At 54.1% G+C, this 18631-nt stretch overlaps 1 protein-coding gene across 1 annotated transcript; it reads left to right on the top strand.

The window, feature by feature from the left end:
• Positions 1-770: 770 nt before the first annotated feature.
• On the top strand, positions 771-17958 carry IDH2 (isocitrate dehydrogenase (NADP(+)) 2). Its single transcript, XM_032836808.1, has 11 exons — positions 771-947; positions 10263-10354; positions 11207-11372; positions 12569-12729; positions 12815-12958; positions 13960-14096; positions 14278-14429; positions 16871-16983; positions 17152-17249; positions 17344-17436; positions 17827-17958. Exons 1-11 carry the CDS (start codon positions 821-823, stop codon positions 17909-17911), a joined length of 1368 nt encoding a protein of 455 aa, XP_032692699.1. The 5' UTR covers positions 771-820; the 3' UTR covers positions 17912-17958.
• The last annotated feature ends 673 nt before the right edge of the window (positions 17959-18631 follow it).

Here is an 18631-nt window from a genome sequence, read left to right as displayed (position 1 = left end):
GGCAAAGATGGGACTGTTTGCCAGGGTGGATCCTGACCGCTTCCAGATAAATCGTGATAAGCACCAACCACAACCGTTGCGCCGAGGGTGTGCCCCAACACTTTTCCTTGCGTTATGTCACCCACCTCTCCTGGCAGCCCGGCTACCGTGGTAGTTCCCATTTCGGACGGGAGAAAACAGAGTCTGGCCGGGCTGAAGGACTTCGAGGATTAGCAGCTTGACCTTCTGGTGAGAAGCAGAGGAGGAGAGATTTCAGCTCTTGACTCGGGTCAGTCTGCACAACTCGTGGACGGGACCGGAGTATCCGCGAGCGCGAACTTGAGAGCCGACGTGCCGGTGGCCTCAGTCCAAGAACACCGAAGCCGCACTTGGTTCATGCCAAGGAGTTTCAGCCCAGCCGACGCGAAGGGCGCAGTCGTTTGCTCACTTTGGGGGTTTAAGCTGATTTGTCAGCAACGGACACCCAGGTTTAAATAGGGAATCCCGGAGAGAGGGGTTTAGCCTCGTTGACAGGAGCCCTAAGCCCTCAGCTCCCGCCCCAGCGCGCGGGTCCGGGTGGGTCTCTCGGCCTCTCGCGGCAGCCCCTTGGCGCCAATGGAAGCGCGCGCTGGGCGCTGGGGCGGGGTCGGGTTAGTGCGGGGTTGTGGGGGCGGAGAAGTCCGGCCCGGCCGGGCCCCGGCCCCGCCTCCTCCCCGAAGAGGCCCAATCGGGTGGCGGCCTCCGGCAGCCCCGCCCCACCCCTGTCCGCGCCGGGGCGCCGGGCTGGCCCGGGCTGCTCGCAGCCAGGCAGCCGGGGGCAGCACCGGCGCTCGCATCTGGCATGCTTGGCGGGATGGCTGGCTACCTGCGGGTCGTACGCTCGCTCTGCAGAGCTTCCGGCTCCGGGCCGGCCTGGGCGTCGGCAGCCCCGACGGGCCCCAACTTGCAGGAGCAGCCGCGGCGCCACTGTGAGTGCCACGAGGAGGGTCCGGGCGGGGCGCGCGCCCGGTACCGCGACGTGGCGGCCTCCCGGGCGGAGACCTGAGAGCCCGAGTCGGGACAATCGCGGGACTGGGGACGGCGGGCTTGGCACACACACAAAGAGCGGGGGGCGGCGACGCGCTCCCCGGCCCCAGGCTCTCTGGCCGCGCCAGGCGCAGGGGTGGGGACTTGAAGGACGGTGGCAACTGGTGGCCCTGGCGCGGCGGGTCCTGCGGCCCTGCGCGGGCGGGGTCCCGGGCCCGGAGGGTATCTTGCCTGCCCTGCGTCCCCGGGAGAGGGACAGGCGAGCGAGTAGGGGGCGGGTGCACCCGGCCCGGTGTTCCGGTGAGAGCGAGGGTCGCGGCGCGGGCCCGGCTCAGACAAAGGCGGGGAGGAGGCATCCACTTCCCCTTCCTTTGCAGCCGGGCGCTCCGTAATCCCTCCCCACTGTCAGGCCCGCGGCCGCTATTTTTGGAGCTTTTCACGCGACAGCTGGAGGAGCGTCCTTTTTATTTTCCCTATTGTTTGGATGACCCCCACCCCCCACCCCGCTCCGCTCCGGTCTCACTTAAGTCTCCATCCAGGGGCCTCTCCGCGGCCCGACCGCCTTTTCTCACCAGTCCGCCCCTGCACTGCGCCTTGGCACGCTTCTCTCTCCCGCCTGGGCAACTGGGCGGTTGGGCAGCGGCACCAAAAATGCCACTTTCCTGAATAGTTCCTCACTGCTTCTGTGGCACCCTTAATGTCCCGCTTAGGAGAGAAGACAGTAAACAGGTCAGAATAAGCAGGATTTAGCCTGAACCTCCTTTACCAGCCTCGGCTGCCCCCCACCCCCAACCCCGTGCCATGTGGGCATTGGCCGGCACTGTGACTCTCCATTGCCAGCTACAAAAGGCAGGGAGAATGTGGGTCCCTTGGCCCTGTCTCTTGCCTGTTGCCACGGAAACCTCTTTCCTGACCTTGCCTGCAGCCCCTCCGGGTGAGCCAGGACAGTGAGGAAGAGGGAGTGGGGCCCAGGCAGCCTGGCCTTACAGTTAGGGTAGAGTAATCTTTAACGAGTGTGGGAGCAGCAGACCAGAATTGAGGAGGGGAGGGGGGATCGCTTGCCCACCCCCCTTCTCCTTCCCAGAAGAAAGGGGGCATTTCTGCTTTTGTATTTCTGGGATTTGTCTCTAAGTAGTCAGTCTTGCAACTCTCAAGGTTCCAAGTGGCCACAGGCCTCAAAACGGAGTTTCCCATATGGTACCAACTTTAGCAAAATAGAGTGGGAGTTAAAGACATTCTCCAGTTCTTCCTATTTCTCCCTGCACTGATGGTAAGAAAGAAAGCTTTTTTAGTCATAGGTCTTTCCAGAAGTCCCCAAGCCGTTGGTTTATTAATGGGGCCAATACGTAGTATTTGAGTTGGACAAGAGATTCCAACTGGGCTTTCTGCTAGCTTGTTACCTGGCAACGCTGTAGGAGACCGAATGATTTGGCATTCCCCTCGAGGACAGGGAAAGAATATATTTTTTTTGGCTAAAACACTCGTGTGTCTTTGCTGCTCGGTAATTCATGCATGGCTCTAATTTTGGAATTTCTAGGCCTCCAGTGACTGCTGGTGGTGGTTCCCATATACTGGCTTTCTCGGCTTTTGGGAAAGTGAGGGTAGGCTCAGCCCAAGCACTCACGGGGAGAATGGTCTTGTCTGGCCTGCATTACCTCCACTCCTCACCTGGGAACTTCTTGATTTTCTCACCCTACCTCTTAACTTTTCAGATCTTGGTGACTTGCCTGCACTCAGATTTCAGGGAGTCACTTAATGATTGTTCAAAGTTCTGCAGACCCACCAGTGGAGGGATTTTGTTATTGTTTTTATAAGATTTTACTTATTTATTTGAGAGAGAGAACAGGAGGGGGGAGGGCCAGAGGGAGAAGCAGACTCCCTGCTGAGCGGCTGAGCCTGATGTGGGACTTGTTCCCCAGACTCCTGAGCCGAAGGCAATTATCCAACCCACTGGGTCACCCAGGCACCCCCACTGGTGGAGTTATTATGTGTTCTCTGCTGAAGCTGGTTTCAACCACAGCAGGTAGGACCACTGCTGCCCCATCAGAGGTATTTTGGGTGGGCGTGTTTAGGCCTGGCAGGTTTAGAGGAACATCTTCCAGAAGGCCTGGGGCCAGCCCTCATATCCTCCCTGGGAGGTTGAAGCCTATTGCGCTGGGTCCATTCAGGGTATGAGGTGCTGGACACTGCCCTCTGGTTCCTGGAAGCCAGGCTCTGTGACCTGTCCAGGAGTTTACACTAATGGAAATGCATGTTGAAAATGCCAGTGCAGGGACCCCTGGGTGGCTCAGCCCGTTAAGCACCTGCCTTTGGCTCAGGTCATGATCTCAGGGTCCTGGGATCCAGCCTAGCATCGGGCTCCCAAGCTCAGTGGGGAACCTCCTACTCCCTCTGCCCTTCACCCCACTCATTGTCTCTCTCTCTCTCAAATAAGTAAAATCTTTAAAAGAATATAAAATGCCAGTGGATTGCACATTTTAACACAGTGTAAAAGTGTGAGCTTTTCCAGGGCAAGTTGCCCATTGCCTGGCAGAGATGGCCCCCATGTACATTTGTGATGGACTAGGGGCTAGGGTATAGCTCAGTGGTAGAGCATTTGACTGCATTTGTGATGGTCTGGTGCAGTCTGCTGATGAGAATTCCCCAGTCCCTGTGGCTGTGCATTCCAGGATGGTGGTGGGGGGGGGGGCGCGGAGCGCATTTCATCCCAACAGGAGGCAAGGGCAGGGTAGCAATTTACTATAGACCAGATTGACTGTGACTTGACATTTCATTTGTGACTTAAACAACTACTGTGTTCTCCTGTGGGTCAGGCACGGTGCACGGTGCTGGGGTTAGAGCCAGGGGTAAGAGGCAAAGATTTCTGCCCTTGGGGAGCCCGAATTCTAATGCGGGGACAGTCAGTAAAACAAGGCCAGAGTTGGCTAGTGTGGTGTAAAGTAACACGAGCTGAGGGGAACAAATCAGACAGGCAGGTGTGTGAGAAAGTTTGGATGGGACGGCGGGAAAAGACCTTGAATGAAGTCCTAAGGGAAGGAAGCAAACAACAGGCCATTTGGTTGTCTGGTGCCAAGGCCATGCTGGAGGGCACCACCTTTGCTTGGGGAGGAGTGCCTGAGGCTGACACGGAGTTAGGAGGGGTGGTTAGGGACCAATTAGGTCAGGCCTTGTGGGGGGCCTTGCATTTCTGAGGGCTTTGACCTTTACTCTGAGTGCAAGGGGAAGTTTTGGAGGGTTTTGAGAAGATTTACATTAAACAGGAGTGCTCTGGCTTCAAGGTCTTTGTAGGAGGCTTGTAGTCCTAATCTCGCAAGAGTTGGACAAAAGAAAAAAGAGGGAAGTAGCGCTGGGGGGTGGTGAGAAAGGCTTGGATTCCACATGCATTTTGAAGGAAGAGCCCCTTACCTTTGTTGATCTTAGCTTCTCTGCTGACCCGAAGCCAAGGTGGGAAAGTGGTAAAGCACTCACTCTTCGGGGTGGCTCTCTCGGGACAGAGAGACCTTCAGCCTTGAGTTTGGAGGGACAGGCTTTGAAATCCTTACTTGGTGTTGGGTGCTAACAGTCTAGATGGGGAGGAGAATTGGCCTACTGGGCCGCCTGTGGCTGCTGTAATTCCATCCCGCACTCTGGCCAAGAGGATAGCGTGCAGTATTGCATGGTAGCTGGCCCTTGGAAGCTGTCAGGGAGGCCCATGCGCTCTGTTCCTTGGATTTCAGATTACTTGTCATCATTGTCTCCCAGAGAGGGGCAGATGCTAGGGGTGTCTCTGCCATATTGGCTGAACCACACACCAAGTCTTCCAACTCCGATGCCTTGGGGCGCATGTCCTTGGAGGGTAGGTGATAGGCCTGGAATGAAGGAGAAGCTGTGCCCTGCACAGCCCATTCTAGCTGTAGGTGAGCGCCAGCTCTGTGTGGGGAAAGCAACTCATGCTTCAGGAAGAGACTGGGGGGCACCTGGGGGGCTCAGTGGGTTGAGCGTCTGCCTCTGGCTTGTGACATTCCAGGAGTTCCTGGAAATGCCGGATCAGGCTCCCTGCTTACTGAGGAGTGCCTGCTTCTCCCTCTCCCTCTGCCACTCCCCCTGCTTGTGCTCTCTTTCTCTCTCAAATAAATAAATAAATAAAATATTTAAAAAGAAAAAAAGAAAAAAGAAGAAGAGACTGGATTTTTATGTAAAAGCTCCTGGGTTGTCTCCCCCCCCCCCACCACCATGGGTTTAAATTTTTAAAAACTTAAAAAATCTTATTTCTTATTTTGTATCGTGGTAAACAACTACACAACAAAAATCTCCATCTTGACCACTTTTAAGAGTGCATTTCACTAGTGTTAAATATTTTCACATTGTTGTTGTACAACCAATCCCCAGAGCTCTGTAATCTTGCAAAACTGAAACTCTGTACCGGTTAAACAACAATGCCCCACCCCCTCCTCCCCCCAGCTCCTGGCAGTCTCCGTTCCACTTTCTGTTTCTATGAATTTGACTACTCTAGGTACCTCCTGTAAATAAAAATAAATAAATAAATAAATAAATAAATAAATAAATAAATAAAGTAACTAGCTTATTTGGGTCCTCATAATGTGCTCCAGGTTTATCCCTGTCATAGCTTGTGTCAGCATTTTCTTAATTTTTACGGCTGAATAGTCCATTCTTGATATACTCATTTAAAAAAAATAGTCCATTTAGGGGTGCTTGGGTGGCTCAGTGGGTTAAAGCTTCTGCCTTCGGCTTAGGTCTTGATTCCAGGGTCCTGGGATGGAGCCCCACATTGGGCTCTCTGCTCAGCAGGGAGCCTGCTTCCTCCTCTCTCTCTCTGCCTGCTTCTCTGCCTACTTGTGATCTCTGTCTGTCAAATAAATAAAATCTTAAAAAAAAAAGTCCATCTGAAATTTGTTGACCTTCTGAGTAAGGTACAGGAATTGGGAAAAGCATAGGCAGTATGGTTATTAATTCCTTGCGTGTTTATTACTGCTTCTAATTTCTAGTAAGTTACCTCTTATGTATGTTACTTGCAGCTGGATTGGAAGTGTTTGGGATGTAGCGGTGCTGTCTGTCTGTGTAAGTATTCCACATGATGAGTCTGTGGGCCATCCGGGGGGAAACGGACTTTGTGGAATTTGAACCTAAAGAACTTGAGCAGCAAAAGCTGTTGACTTAGCTCCAGATCCCATCCATCGCTGTCAGAAACCTTGGCAGTGTTGCCTTTTTTAGCTTCCGAGCAAGTCCATTTACATTTGAGTGGTGAGGACCCCAGTCTTGGAGAAACTTGGAATTAGGAACATTGTTTAACATTTAGAGGGATGTTTCTCTTAACCTTCCTGGATTTGTTTCCAGAGTCTTCTTTCCAAGGCTCCTGTCACATTTTGTTCATCCGTTCGTTCCTTGACAGACACTTGAGTTGCTTCTGCCTCTTGGCTGTTGTGAATAATTCTGCTATGGACATGAGTGTACAAATATCTCTTTAAGACCCTGCTTTTAATTATTTTGGATATATATCTAGAAGTGGGATTGCTAGACGGTGTGGCAGTTCTTTTCTTTCTTTTTTTTAAGGGGGGAAGGGCAGAGGGAAAGGGAGAGAGAGAATCCCAAGCAGGCTTCATGCCCAGAGCAGAGCCCAAGTACCCCCCACCCCCAACTCTGTCTCCCCACCCTGAGATGATGACCTGAGCCAAAATCAAGAATTGGATGCTTAACCGACTGAGCCCCCGGGGGCCCCTGGACAATATGGCCATTCTATCCTTAATTTTTTTTTCTATCTTTAATTTTTTGAGGAACCATCATACTGTTTTCCATAGTGGCTGCAACATTTCCATTCTCACCAGCTGTCTTACACAGGATTCTGGTTTCTCCACATCCTCACCAGCACCTGTTGTTTTCTGTTTGGGGTAGGTTTGTTAAGTTAGTTTGTGTTTTTTGATAGTAGCCATCCTCATGGGTGTGAGGTGGTATCTCATTGTGATTTTCATTTGTATTTCCCTAATGATTAGTACTGTGGGGTGACTTTTCATATGCTTATTGGCCATTTATATATCATTTAAAAAAATATTTTATTTATTTATTTGACAGCGAGAGAGAGAGATCACAAGTAGGCAGAGAGGCAGGTGGAGAGAGAGGGAGAAGCAGGTTTCCCGTCGAGCAGAGAGCCCAATGTGGGATTCGATTCCAGGACCCTGAGATCATGACCCGAGCCGAAGGCAGAGGCTCAACCCATTGAGCCACCCAGGAGCCCTCCATTTATGTATCATTTTTGAATAAATACCTATTCAAGTCCTTTGCCCATTTATTAATTGGTTATGTGTTGTTATTGTTGTTTGAAATCACCTGATTTTAAAACCTTGGTCACCAATTAATATATTTTTAGAAACCCTACCTGAGCAGTGTCTTTTTTTTTTTTGTAAATTTTTCATGATTTTGTAATTGTTGTTTTTTTTTTTTTTAAGATTTTATTTATTTATTTGACAGACAGAGATCACAGGTATGCAGAGAGGCAGGCAGGGAGAGAGGAAGAGAAGCAGGCTCCCTGCCGAAGGCAGAGGCTTTAACCCACTGAGCCATGCAGGTGCCCCATTGTTGGTGGTTTTTATTTTATTTTTTAAAGTAGGTTCCATGCCCAGTGTGGGGCTTGAACTCACAACCTTGAGATCAGGAGTTGCTTGCTACACTGACTGAGCCACCCAGGTGCCCCAAGCCTCTGCTGCTTTGCCTCCCATGGCTGCTCCCATCTCTGGCAAGTGTGCTTTCAGGGAGGCTCTACTTGTGGTTTTTTTTTTTTTCCCTTAAAGATTTTATTTATTTATTTGACAGAGCAAGTGAGAGAGAGAGCATAAGCAAGGGGAGCGGCCGACACAGGGAGAGGGAGAAGCAGGGTCTTGGCTAAGCAGGGAGCCCGATGTGGGGCTTGATCTCAGGACACTGGGATCATGACTGAAGCCAAAGGCAGGCGCTTAACCAACTGAGCCTTCCAGCGCCCCACTCCTGCCTCTGTTAATAGCCCCTGCTTGCTCGCTCTCTCCATCTGTAGGTTTCCCCTTACATACTCACTCCTTGAGGCCTGCCACTGTTAGGTTTTTCTCAGTGTTTCAGGAAGAGGTACTTAACACCTGGTTGTAAATAAGTGGGCCCTGTGTTCTCTTAGGGTTTGACACCTGCCGGCACAGCAGGGAGGGCTGCCCGCTGTGATCTTGACATTGAGCCCTGAGTGCAGGGTGTCCACGGCCCACAGGTTACTGTGTCTGAAACCCAAAACTTGAGTGGAGCCCAGGTGAGGCTGAAACCTTTAGGACTGGCCCCAGATGAATTCTCCTTTGGGATTATAATTACGGCAGATTCAGTACAGTTAAAAAAAAAAAATCTTCATTCGCTCTCATGACATTAACTCATAAGAGATGCTCTTAAAAACTAAGCTGGCTGTACAACAGCCCAGTAGACTTTCTGCAGTTCCTAAAGCCCTTTTATACTCAAGCTTTCTTTTTTTTTTTTTTTTTTTTTTTTTAATTTTTTTTTTTTAAGATTTTATTTATTTATTTGCCAGAGAGAGAGAGAGAGAGAGCACAGGCAGACAGAATGGCAGGCAGAGGCAGAGGGAGAAGCAGGCTCCCTGATGAGCAAGGAGCCTGATGTGGGACTCGATCCCAGGACTCTGGGATCATGACCCGAGCCGAAGGCAGCTGCTTAACCAACTGAGCCACCCAGGCGTCCCCATACTCAAGCTTTCAACCAAGAATGGTGGAGGAATTTTTTAACTTGGGTCCAAAGGCCCCTTCGCGTCCTGGAAGGGGTGGTAGATCGCCACCAGCCAGCTGCGTCCGCCTTGTTCTCTAGGGAACAGAATGTTTGGAGTCTGTGTTTGCTCTGCGCTTCTCTGCGTGTGACCCACGAGGGTGTCCAGAGCCACTCTTCAACCAGAGACCTGGGATCTAGTCTGACTTCTGACACAAGCCACACTCCCTGGGTCTCATTTTTCTTCCTAAATAATCTCTCCCATTCTTTTTAGGTTAAAAAAAAAATCTGTTTGCATATCCTTGGGAGATTATTTTTAGATTAAAAAAAAATCTGTGCACATCTTTGGAAAGTGAGTCATTTTTGCTGCACATAATTCACCTCTTTCTTGGCGGGCCGGGGATGTCAGCATGAGTCAGTCACACGCTGGTGCGTGTTGTAGGACGGTGATAGGCTTGCGGTTGTGGGGTTTTGGTCATTTCTGTTTTAAAGGTGCGTAGGTGGTCCTGCTTGTTTAGTCTCAGGCCTGCTTTTCAGAGATTTCTTTCCCTTGCCAGCCTCCCAGCGGTGGTCACTTCTGGTGTTTTTAAGTGAATGTCCTGGTCCCCTCTTGGGACTTGCTGTCTAATCTCTGGTGAGGCGGAAGACCCAGAACAGTGTCTGTAAGGATTGTGTGCAACGTAAGAGTCCGTGGGCCCTGAGTGAGGGCTGAGGCGGCTGCTGGGGACAGAGTCCCGCTCTCAGCTGTCCTCCTCCTGTTGAGCTTTCTGGTGACAGAGGCCCGACTGTAGGTTTTACACAGACCCGCTTGCCTGACTCTGGAGGCCCTGCTTCTTCCCCGGCTGTGGGCAGAGCGACGTGCTGGAACAGGATACCTCTCTGTCTGCTACAGGCTAAGGTTCATCGCAGGTAGCCTGTGCTGATTGAAGGGGGTGGGCGGTTTCCTTGAGTTTTCCTTGGAATTCACTGCTCAGACTATTGGTTTGTCTCGTGAGTCAGACTTTCTTTGGAGAGCCTCCCCCCCCCCCTTCTCTTGTCCTCTACCATCTCCCTGGACCTCAGATGCTTCTCTGACAGGACTGGCCCCCTGAGCCAGCTTGGCTCAAGGATTCTGAGTTCTGTTCCAGGTGCCCTAAGCCTATGCCTTCCATGGATTTCGAAAGGTGTGAATCCTGGATGTGTTGTCTTCAAGCGGTGTAACTGGGAACGGGGTGGCAGTGGCTCGTAGGTGTCCCTCCCTGACTTACTGCTGGATGGGGTGGCCCCAGCTGGCTGTTAGGCTCTGTGTTGGTTTCTGCAGAGGTCTGATGGGCCAGACTGGCATCCTGCTGGCCAGTCCTGGGCATCTGTCCTGGGTGGGGGAATCCAGGCCCCTCAGGTGGCCGGGGAGCTGCTCCTGCGGAGGGGGAGGGGACGTGGGTAATGGGGTCCTGGCTGACACTGCTCCCTCCTTGGTGAAGGGCAAGTCCGGCCAGGTAGGAGAAGGGCTCCCCCGCGAGCCTCCTAGAGCTGTGATCACTGTGTGTGCCTGGTTCCAGATGCCGACAAGAGGATCAAGGTGGCGAAGCCGGTGGTGGAGATGGACGGCGACGAGATGACCCGGATCATCTGGCAGTTCATCAAGGAGAAGGTAGCCCCTCCCAAAGCGGGTGGCTCTCCGCACGGCCCCTGATCCCTGTGACAGCCCCCGGGGCTCACGTGCCACCCTGGTGGGCAGCCGCAGCCCCGTTTCCATCCTTCCATCCACCTTGCTGTCATGTCCACACCATGCATGGTTTTCACGACGTCGGGCAGTGGCCCTTCCTCAGCCATCTGTCTTGTGCCGGTGCCAAAGCCCGCGTGTTTTCCAGAATGGGGGTGCACACTCAAGGCATCCTGTATGGTGTCCGTCTTGATGTCCCACGGTCCAATGGGCGTTCTCAAGGGAGTGGAAAGAGCAGGGTGGGTGCTCACCTTTCCTGAGTGGTTCAGGGACGTTATCTGGGGTCGGGGCTGTGGTGTGTCCTGACAGCAACGGGTCTGAGGCATCATGGCAGATGGCTCCCAGCATGGCTGCTGGGCTTCTCCAGAGTCTCGTGGTCTGGATCTGCCTGGAGAGCTTGTTGTCCATGTAAAGACCCCTGTCCTGTATTGTGTGTGTGTCTGTAAGAAAAAGGTCGAGAATGGCCACTTCTGAACGGGGAAGAAGAGGGAACCCATTGTACGGAGAAATCTAGATACATCTCGAGTTGTGGGCCATTGCAGTCCATGCTAGGGGCTGGGTCCTCTGAGGGGCTGCAGCCTGGTCCGCTGGCCTCTTTCCAGAGAGCCCTGGCATCCTGACAACTTCCTCCTGGCCCCTCTGAGGAATGGCTGATCCCAGCCCCCCTGCCATGCTGTCCCCTTCCCTCATCCTGCCCTTCCTGGGTGTCCTGTGCTATGGCCCTTACAAGCTCCTGAGACACACACACACTGATGCCTTGCCCTGGTCATCTGTCTCTAGCTCATCCTACCCCATGTGGACGTCCAGCTCAAGTATTTCGATCTGGGGCTCCCACACCGTGACCAGACCGATGACCAGGTCACCATAGACTCGGCGTTGGCCACCCAGAAGTACAGTGTGGCCGTCAAGTGTGCCACCATCACCCCCGATGAGGCCCGTGTGGAAGGTGTGAGGGTGTGGAGGTGGGTGGGTCGGGGCAGTGGGGGCTGTGCCATGAGCCCCGTCTCCCTGCAACAGCCTGGAGGATAGGGGAACCCTAGGGGTTCTTGCAGATGAGGCTGGGTGGGGTGGTGCTACCAGGTTTGTGGTGTTTGTGCTGTGCTGTGTGGCTCTGGCCGGGGTAGGGGTCATTGGCGACAGTGAGGAGGAAGTTCATGCTGATGCTGTTATAGTAAGGACAGGCTCTCTGGGCAGCCTGCCCCTCTGGCCTTCTAGACTGTTCCGCAGGCAGGTTTAAGGAGACACTGGGGCCACCCCTGTCCAGCAGAGTGCTCTGTGTCAGGCATGTATCCTTGAGAGCCTCAGGGCTCTCTCTCTGGCTTATATCTCACCACCGTCTTGGCACCACAGCTCTGTGGCCAGGGAAGGGTCTCAGAGAGGTGTCCTCACCAGGCTTGGACTGGCTGCTGGGCCCTGGTTCTGGCGACCACTTTCAAGGGTTCCATGAACTCGGGGACCATTGTGTGGACAGAGGGGCCAGGTTTGGAAAATTCGAGAAAGAGTGGCTTAGGGGTTTGCAGAATTCTTTCTCTCTTGCTACGTCCTGCAGTGTGAGGGCTCTGGGAGGAGGCATTCAAGGCCCGTTTCCAAATGCCCATTTCCAAATGCCCCAGAGCTCCTCCTGTCTTTCAGGTGGAAACCTGACCATAGGCTGTTGGAATTATCTTAGTGTGAAGCTCTTTTTGCAGTTTTTCTCTCACTTCTCCAGACTCCTGGGATTTACGCATCCCTGTTTTGTGGACAAGGAAGTAGGGAGTCACCCTCTCAGTAATGTGGGCTGGACCTGGTGGCTGGAAGGGCACGTCTGCAGTCCGGCCAGGTGCTGCTGCATCTGAGCGTGATGTGGGAAAAACAGCAGATGCTAGCCATTTCTAAGTTTATTTAATTGCCCAAAGGCTAAGTGTTTTAGCAATCATTTCATTTTCCAGCTCAGGTTAAGCCACTTGCATAAAATTCACAGTTTGAGGTGGTGGAGTTAGACCCAGAAGCCAAGAAATCTGATCCCACAGCCCGCACATTGGTATCCCAGACGGCCCCGGGCCGACTTCCAGGGCTCCCGTCTGGCTGCATTCTTGCTGAGGGTTCAGATTTTGGTTGGAAGGTGGGGGCTGCAGCGGGGCCACTTTGACTCTGTCCTCACAGAGTTCAAGCTGAAGAAGATGTGGAAGAGTCCCAATGGGACCATTCGGAACATCCTCGGGGGGACCGTCTTCCGGGAACCCATCATTTGCAAAAACATCCCCCGCCTGGTCCCGGGCTGGACCAAGCCCATCACCATCGGCAGGCATGCCCACGGCGACCAGGTGGGTGCTGGCGAGGGTGGGCTCGTACTGGCCGGGGCACCGTCACCTGGACCCCCCGGCCTGAGCCGCGTTCTCGTCTCCGTAGTACAAGGCCACGGACTTTGTGGTGGACCGGGCTGGCACGTTCAAGATGGTCTTCTCCCCGAAGGACGGCAGTGGCACGAAGGAGTGGGAGGTGTACAACTTCCCTGGCGGCGGCGTGGGGATGGGCATGTACAATACCGACGAGGTGAGGCCCCCGTGCGGCTCCTGAGTGCACCCCTCCCCGAGCCTGGACCCCTCTTGGGCCGCTGCGGACTGTGGGTTCTCACTCCCCCTGCGTTCGTGGCTGAGGCAGGTCTGAGGCCCGTGAGCAAATGCAACCAGGACACGTTCAGGGGAGCCCGCAGTGTGCCTGGGGCGGAGTGGGGCGGGAAGACTCCTGCTTAGTGAGCTGCCCGCTCCCCGACTTTCTGTGCTCCTTCTCCCGACACCCTGACCTCTTGTGCTCCCCTGACACCCCGACTTTCTGTGCTCCTTCTCCCGACACCCCAACCTCCTGTGTTCCTTCTCCAACACCCCAACTTTCTGTGCTCCTTTTCCCGACACCCCAACCTCCTGTGCTCCTTCTCCGACCCCACGACCTCCTGTGCTCCTTCTCCCGACACACTCCCGGGGTCACGTTAGTTGGCAGCATGGTTGGCTTAGCCAGCTGGATAAGCATTTCCCCTTCCCCAACTCTTGGCTTTCATGTCTTCCGTGGTTGCCCTCATTCTCTGGCTGTGAGGAAGTGGCCACAAGGAACCCCAGGCTTGTCCCCTGCCAACTTCGTTGCCCTATCAGAAAAGAGCCTTTTTGTTCATGGTTCTGCCAAGAGTGCCTGGCCTGGGCATAGGACCACCTCTGAGCCAGTCATGGAGGGCTCAGAGAGGATGAGCCCGGACACCGGTACATTCTAGAGACAGGCAGGTGGACGGGGAGAATGAGACCCACCCCAGCCATATGGTCTAAGAACTGGGGAGAGGAGGGTAGTTTCCCAAAGCAAACTTGAGGGGCTGCTTTCTCCCAGAAGTTGGGAGGAGGCTGCTGGGCCAGTAGAAACAGCTGCTGCTCCCTCCAGGGTGTCAGGGCGGGTGGTGTGGAGGGAAGGGATGCCACTCCAGGGGTCGGGCCTGGTGCCCAGTGACCAGAAAAGGCTGGCAGTCCCCAGGCTGGGGAGCACACCAGGGACCTCTCTCTCTCCCCCTGCAGTCCATCTCGGGTTTCGCACACAGCTGCTTCCAGTACGCCATCCAGAAGAAGTGGCCGCTCTACATGAGCACCAAGAACACCATCCTGAAAGCCTACGACGGGCGCTTCAAGGACATCTTCCAGGAGATCTTTGAGAAGTAACAGCCTCTCGCTTTATTGCTCCCTAAGGATTCCACAGCCTTTCTGGCCTGTCCCCTAGTCCCCAGCCTACAGGGGGGCCACTGTCCCAGTGCATTTGGCTCAGCTCTGAGCTTGGGGGGAGAGCCCCAACCTATCAGCCTCCCGCCGTCTCCCCACAACAGGCCCCTTTGCCCCCAGGCACTACAAGACTGACTTTGACAAGAATAAGATCTGGTATGAGCACCGGCTCATTGATGACATGGTGGCTCAGGTCCTCAAGTCTTCGGGCGGCTTCGTGTGGGCCTGCAAGAACTATGACGGAGATGTGCAGTCGGACATCCTGGCGCAGGGTATGCTGGGAGCATTGTTCCCCAAGGGGGTGGGTTGTTGGTCTTCTCTGGCTGCGGGATTTTTCAGACCCTTTTCGTAGAAAACTTCTCTGTGTGGCCCACTGGCTCATTGCAGGGTTTCCCATGGACAGCAGGGGGCAGGAACTCTGACATCTGAGGGAGGAAGGCTTCCCAAATTAGGTTTGGACTAGTGCATTACTAAGGCTACTGTTAACAGAGAAGAGGAGAACGTAGGAATTCAAGTTCTAAAGGGCTAGGTGTGTCAGCTTTGAGGTTGTCCCTGTCCATAGGCCAGGTGACTGTGGCTCCGGGTTTGGGCTAGGTTTGGCTCTGGGAGAAAAATGGGATTGAGCACAACCGGGTGCTTTTTGAGGCACAGAGAATTCATTTTGCACAGTAAATCTGTTGGATGCAGAGTATTGGGGAAGGTGGCAAAGCCCCAAGCCCTGGAGTGTCTTACGAGACAAATTGGATTGCAGCAGGAGTGTGAATGAGGCCGTCAGATAGGTAGTGTGAGAACTAGCCCAGTCCTGTTGGGAATGAGAGCTGGAAAGGCTGTGGGAGTTGACAACAGGGGAAGTACAGAAAGGGAGGAGAAGCAAGGTTACAAGAGATGGGCTGAAGTCTAGCTCCTGATAAGGAGGAAAGTGAACTCCACCCAGGTTGTGAGGAAAAAGCCTAGGGGCCTGATGCTTTATAAAAACCTTTGGCTTTATTATTTCAGTAAGTGCAGTGGTGATCCTCTTGCTAGAACAATTCCTGTCTAGGAGGGAAGGATGAAAAGACATAGCAGACAAGAGAAAGGCATGAAACTTACCCTTAAGTAATAAGGAATTGGTGAGTGTGAGGGTCCAGTAAACACAGAGAAGAGACACCTTCCCCCCAGCCACAGACATTCTTTTTTTTTTTTTAAGATTTTATTTATTTATTTGACAGAGAGATCACAAGTAGGCAGAGCGGCAGGCAGAGGGGGAGGGGGAAGCAGGCTCCCCGCAGAGCAGAGAGCCAGATGCGGGACTTGATCCCAGGACCCTGAGATCATGACCTGAACTGAAGGCAGAGGTTTAACCCACTGAGCCACGCAGGCGGCCCCCCCCCCCAGCCTTTTTTTTTCTTTTTTTTTAAAGATTTTATTTATTGGGGCACCTGGGTGGCTCAGTTGTTAAGCCCTACTCAGTGGAGAGCCTGCTTCTCCTTCTGCCTCTGCTATTCCACGAGCTTGTGCTTTTTCTCTCTTGCTGTCTCCGTCCAATAAATAAAATCTTAACAAAAGTTTTTTACTAATTCATTTATTTGAGAGAAAGTGAGAGAATACAAGTGGGATGGGGGGCAAGGGGTTGAGTAGAGGGAGAGGGAGAAGCAGGCTTCCCAATGAGCAGAGGGACCGACATGGGGCTCCATCCCAGGACCCCCCAGGATCATGATCTGAGCCGAAGGCAGACTCTTAACTGACTGAGCCACACAGGTACCCCTTAGACAACTAGTTTTCTTAAAGAAGTTTTTTACTTTTTTGGGACGCCTGGGTCGCTCAGTCAGTTAAGCATCTGCCTTCAGCTCAGGATATGATCTCCGGGTCCGGGATGGAGCCCTGCATTGTGCTCCCTCCTCAGCAGGGAGTCTGCTTCTCCCTCTGCCTGGCGCTCCCCCTGCTTGTGCGTGTGCTGTCGCTAGCCCTCTGACAAATAAAATTAATAAAAAATATTTTTTATAAGTTTTTGGCATTTACTCTTTTATTTATATGACAGACAGAGATCACAAGTAGGCAGAGAGGCAGGCAGAGAGAGAGGAGGAAGCAGGCTCCCCGCAGAGCAGAGAGCCCAATGCGGGGCTCGATCCCAGGACCCTGAGATCATGACCTGAGCTGAAGGCAGAGGCTTTAACCCACTGAGTCACCCAGGTGCCCCAGTAAAAAAATTTTTTTTCACTTTTTTCTAATTCTTGGGATTTAGAATTCTTATTTTGGTGCCATGGGGTGCTTTTGAACCCCAGGAGACCTTGACCAAAGGAAAGGTTGACATCTGGATTTGGGAAGATTTGGATTAAGTCTCAAGTTTAAAGTCACCTAAAAGAGCAGTGGATAAAAGTGATGGTTATGCAGTCGTCTGCTCTCTGCTTGAACGGGCTGTTTGGGTATGAGCCTGGCACGGGGCGATGGGGGGATGAAACTCTTAGGATCGGGGGCCCTGGAGGCCACAGGCTCGGGGGCACCTGGCGGCGGGGACACAGATGTATGTTCACAGGCTGATGAACACCCGATGCCCTGTACGGGGCTCCGGAGACCCATGACAAGGGTAGACGAGCCAGAAACGGGGGCTGTCCTCCCAGGCATCGTCGGGGGTCCTGAGCTGAGAGGCAGCTCCCAAGCAGGAGGGCAGGTGGGCTCAACCCAGTGGTCTGCGGAGTGGTGTTGGCACTGAAAGGAGGGCCTTTCCCATCCACAGGCTTTGGCTCCCTTGGCCTAATGACGTCTGTGCTGGTCTGCCCAGACGGGAAGACCATCGAGGCCGAGGCTGCTCATGGAACGGTCACCCGCCACTATCGAGAGCACCAGAAAGTGAGTGGGAAGACTGTGGTCACATGCGCTTCTACCCCAGGGGCTCAGGACCCACTGGGAAGCTGGGTCTGGCTTGTCAGTCTGGGGGTGGGCACCTGCATCCAGGTGGCCCCCTTGTCGGCTGTTTGGCTCCTGAGCCCCCTGTGACCCCTGCCCCTACCCCCCCAGGGCCGGCCTACCAGCACGAACCCCATTGCCAGCATCTTTGCCTGGACACGTGGCCTGGAGCACCGGGGGAAGCTGGATGGGAACCAGGACCTCATCAGGTGAGCGGAGCAGGAGGGGGCCTGCGCTGGCCCAGGGCGGGGTCCGGGCCCAGGCTCCGTAAGCTGGGGCCTCACTCTGCCCCACCGCCTGCAGGTTTGCGCAGACCCTGGAGAAAGTGTGTGTCCAGACAGTGGAGAGCGGAGCCATGACCAAGGACCTGGCGGGCTGCATCCATGGCCTCAGCAAGTGAGTGGCCTGTGGCAGAGGGTGGGGCTGGCCTTCGGGGACCTCAGGGCTGGGTGGGGAGAAGCCCGAGGCTCCTCTTGGAGGCTGCTTCTGGAATGGGCTTCACTGCCAAGGGCCTGAGGTGGGACAGGTCCACAGTCCTGAGGCCCAGTGAGTTTGTCCCCATCCCTATTGGCTCGAGCTTTGCCCTCCCCTTCCGTACGAGTGCCTGCTCAACTCCTGGCCACGGTGGGCTCTAGGCAGCCTCTGACAGGTGGCCTGGGTGCGCTGCTCCCCGCAGGCCCAGGAGGGCAGCCCCCCCGCCCCCAGGCCCAGGTTCCTGAGTCCCGGCTCTGCCCTGGAAGGGCCTGACGGGAGCTGTTTCTCATGCGAACCATGTTCTCTTGGCAGTGTGAAGCTGAACGAGCACTTCCTGAACACCTCCGACTTCCTGGACACCATCAAGAACAACCTGGACAAGGCTCTGGGCCACTAGTGGGGGCTGGGCCGGGCCAAGCTGGCTGCTGAGTGACCCCCCCCCCACCCCCCAGGCCTTTCTAGGGGACATTTTTTATAAGCAAGATGTTTTTAATATCTTTGTGTTTCCCCTCATGGTGATGTGAGGGAACAGTGTGTTTTACCTCAGCCCGTCAGTGTGTTTTGCATACTGTAATTTATATTGCCCTTGGAACACACGGTGCCACATTTAGCTACTAAAACACTCTTCACAAAAATCGGCTGCTGTGTTTGTGCCCGGGGGAAGGAGGCCGCCCAGCCCGGGCCCCGGAGACAGAGGGCCTCCAGGGCTGGTAGGTTGTACCCAGGACAGACAGGGACACCGCAGGCCTGTGTCCCGGGCCTCCATCCGTCAAGGGCCACCTCGAGGGGAGGGGACCAGGCAGCAGCGTGAGTGTCCTGAATTCCCTCATAGCTACCGGACGAGCCGCTGGGACCTGTGGCGTGCAGGCCTCTGGGCTCCCTGGAATGACCTAGCACAATCCTGTTACTGTACCCTCCTCTCTCTCTGCTTTGGGATTGCCATCACTTCCCGTGAGATTTTGGTTTTTTACTTTGTTGGTTCTAACCTGAACATCTCCAGACCTCTTTCTGTGGCCTTTTCTTGGTCTTCAAAATGGATCCCACACAGCAGCTGCCCCTACGTCCCCTCCACAGCTGCCTGGGGCTTGGGGCTCGGACCCGGACTGGGGGGGCCCCA

Source organism: Lontra canadensis, unplaced genomic scaffold (assembly GCF_010015895.1).
Source record: "Lontra canadensis isolate GAN:19392208 unplaced genomic scaffold, GSC_riverotter_1.0 scaffold94, whole genome shotgun sequence".
Lineage (NCBI taxonomy): Eukaryota > Metazoa > Chordata > Mammalia > Carnivora > Mustelidae > Lontra > Lontra canadensis.
Note: the sequence above shows the minus strand (reverse complement) of the source record. Positions and strands in the feature narration are given on the sequence as shown.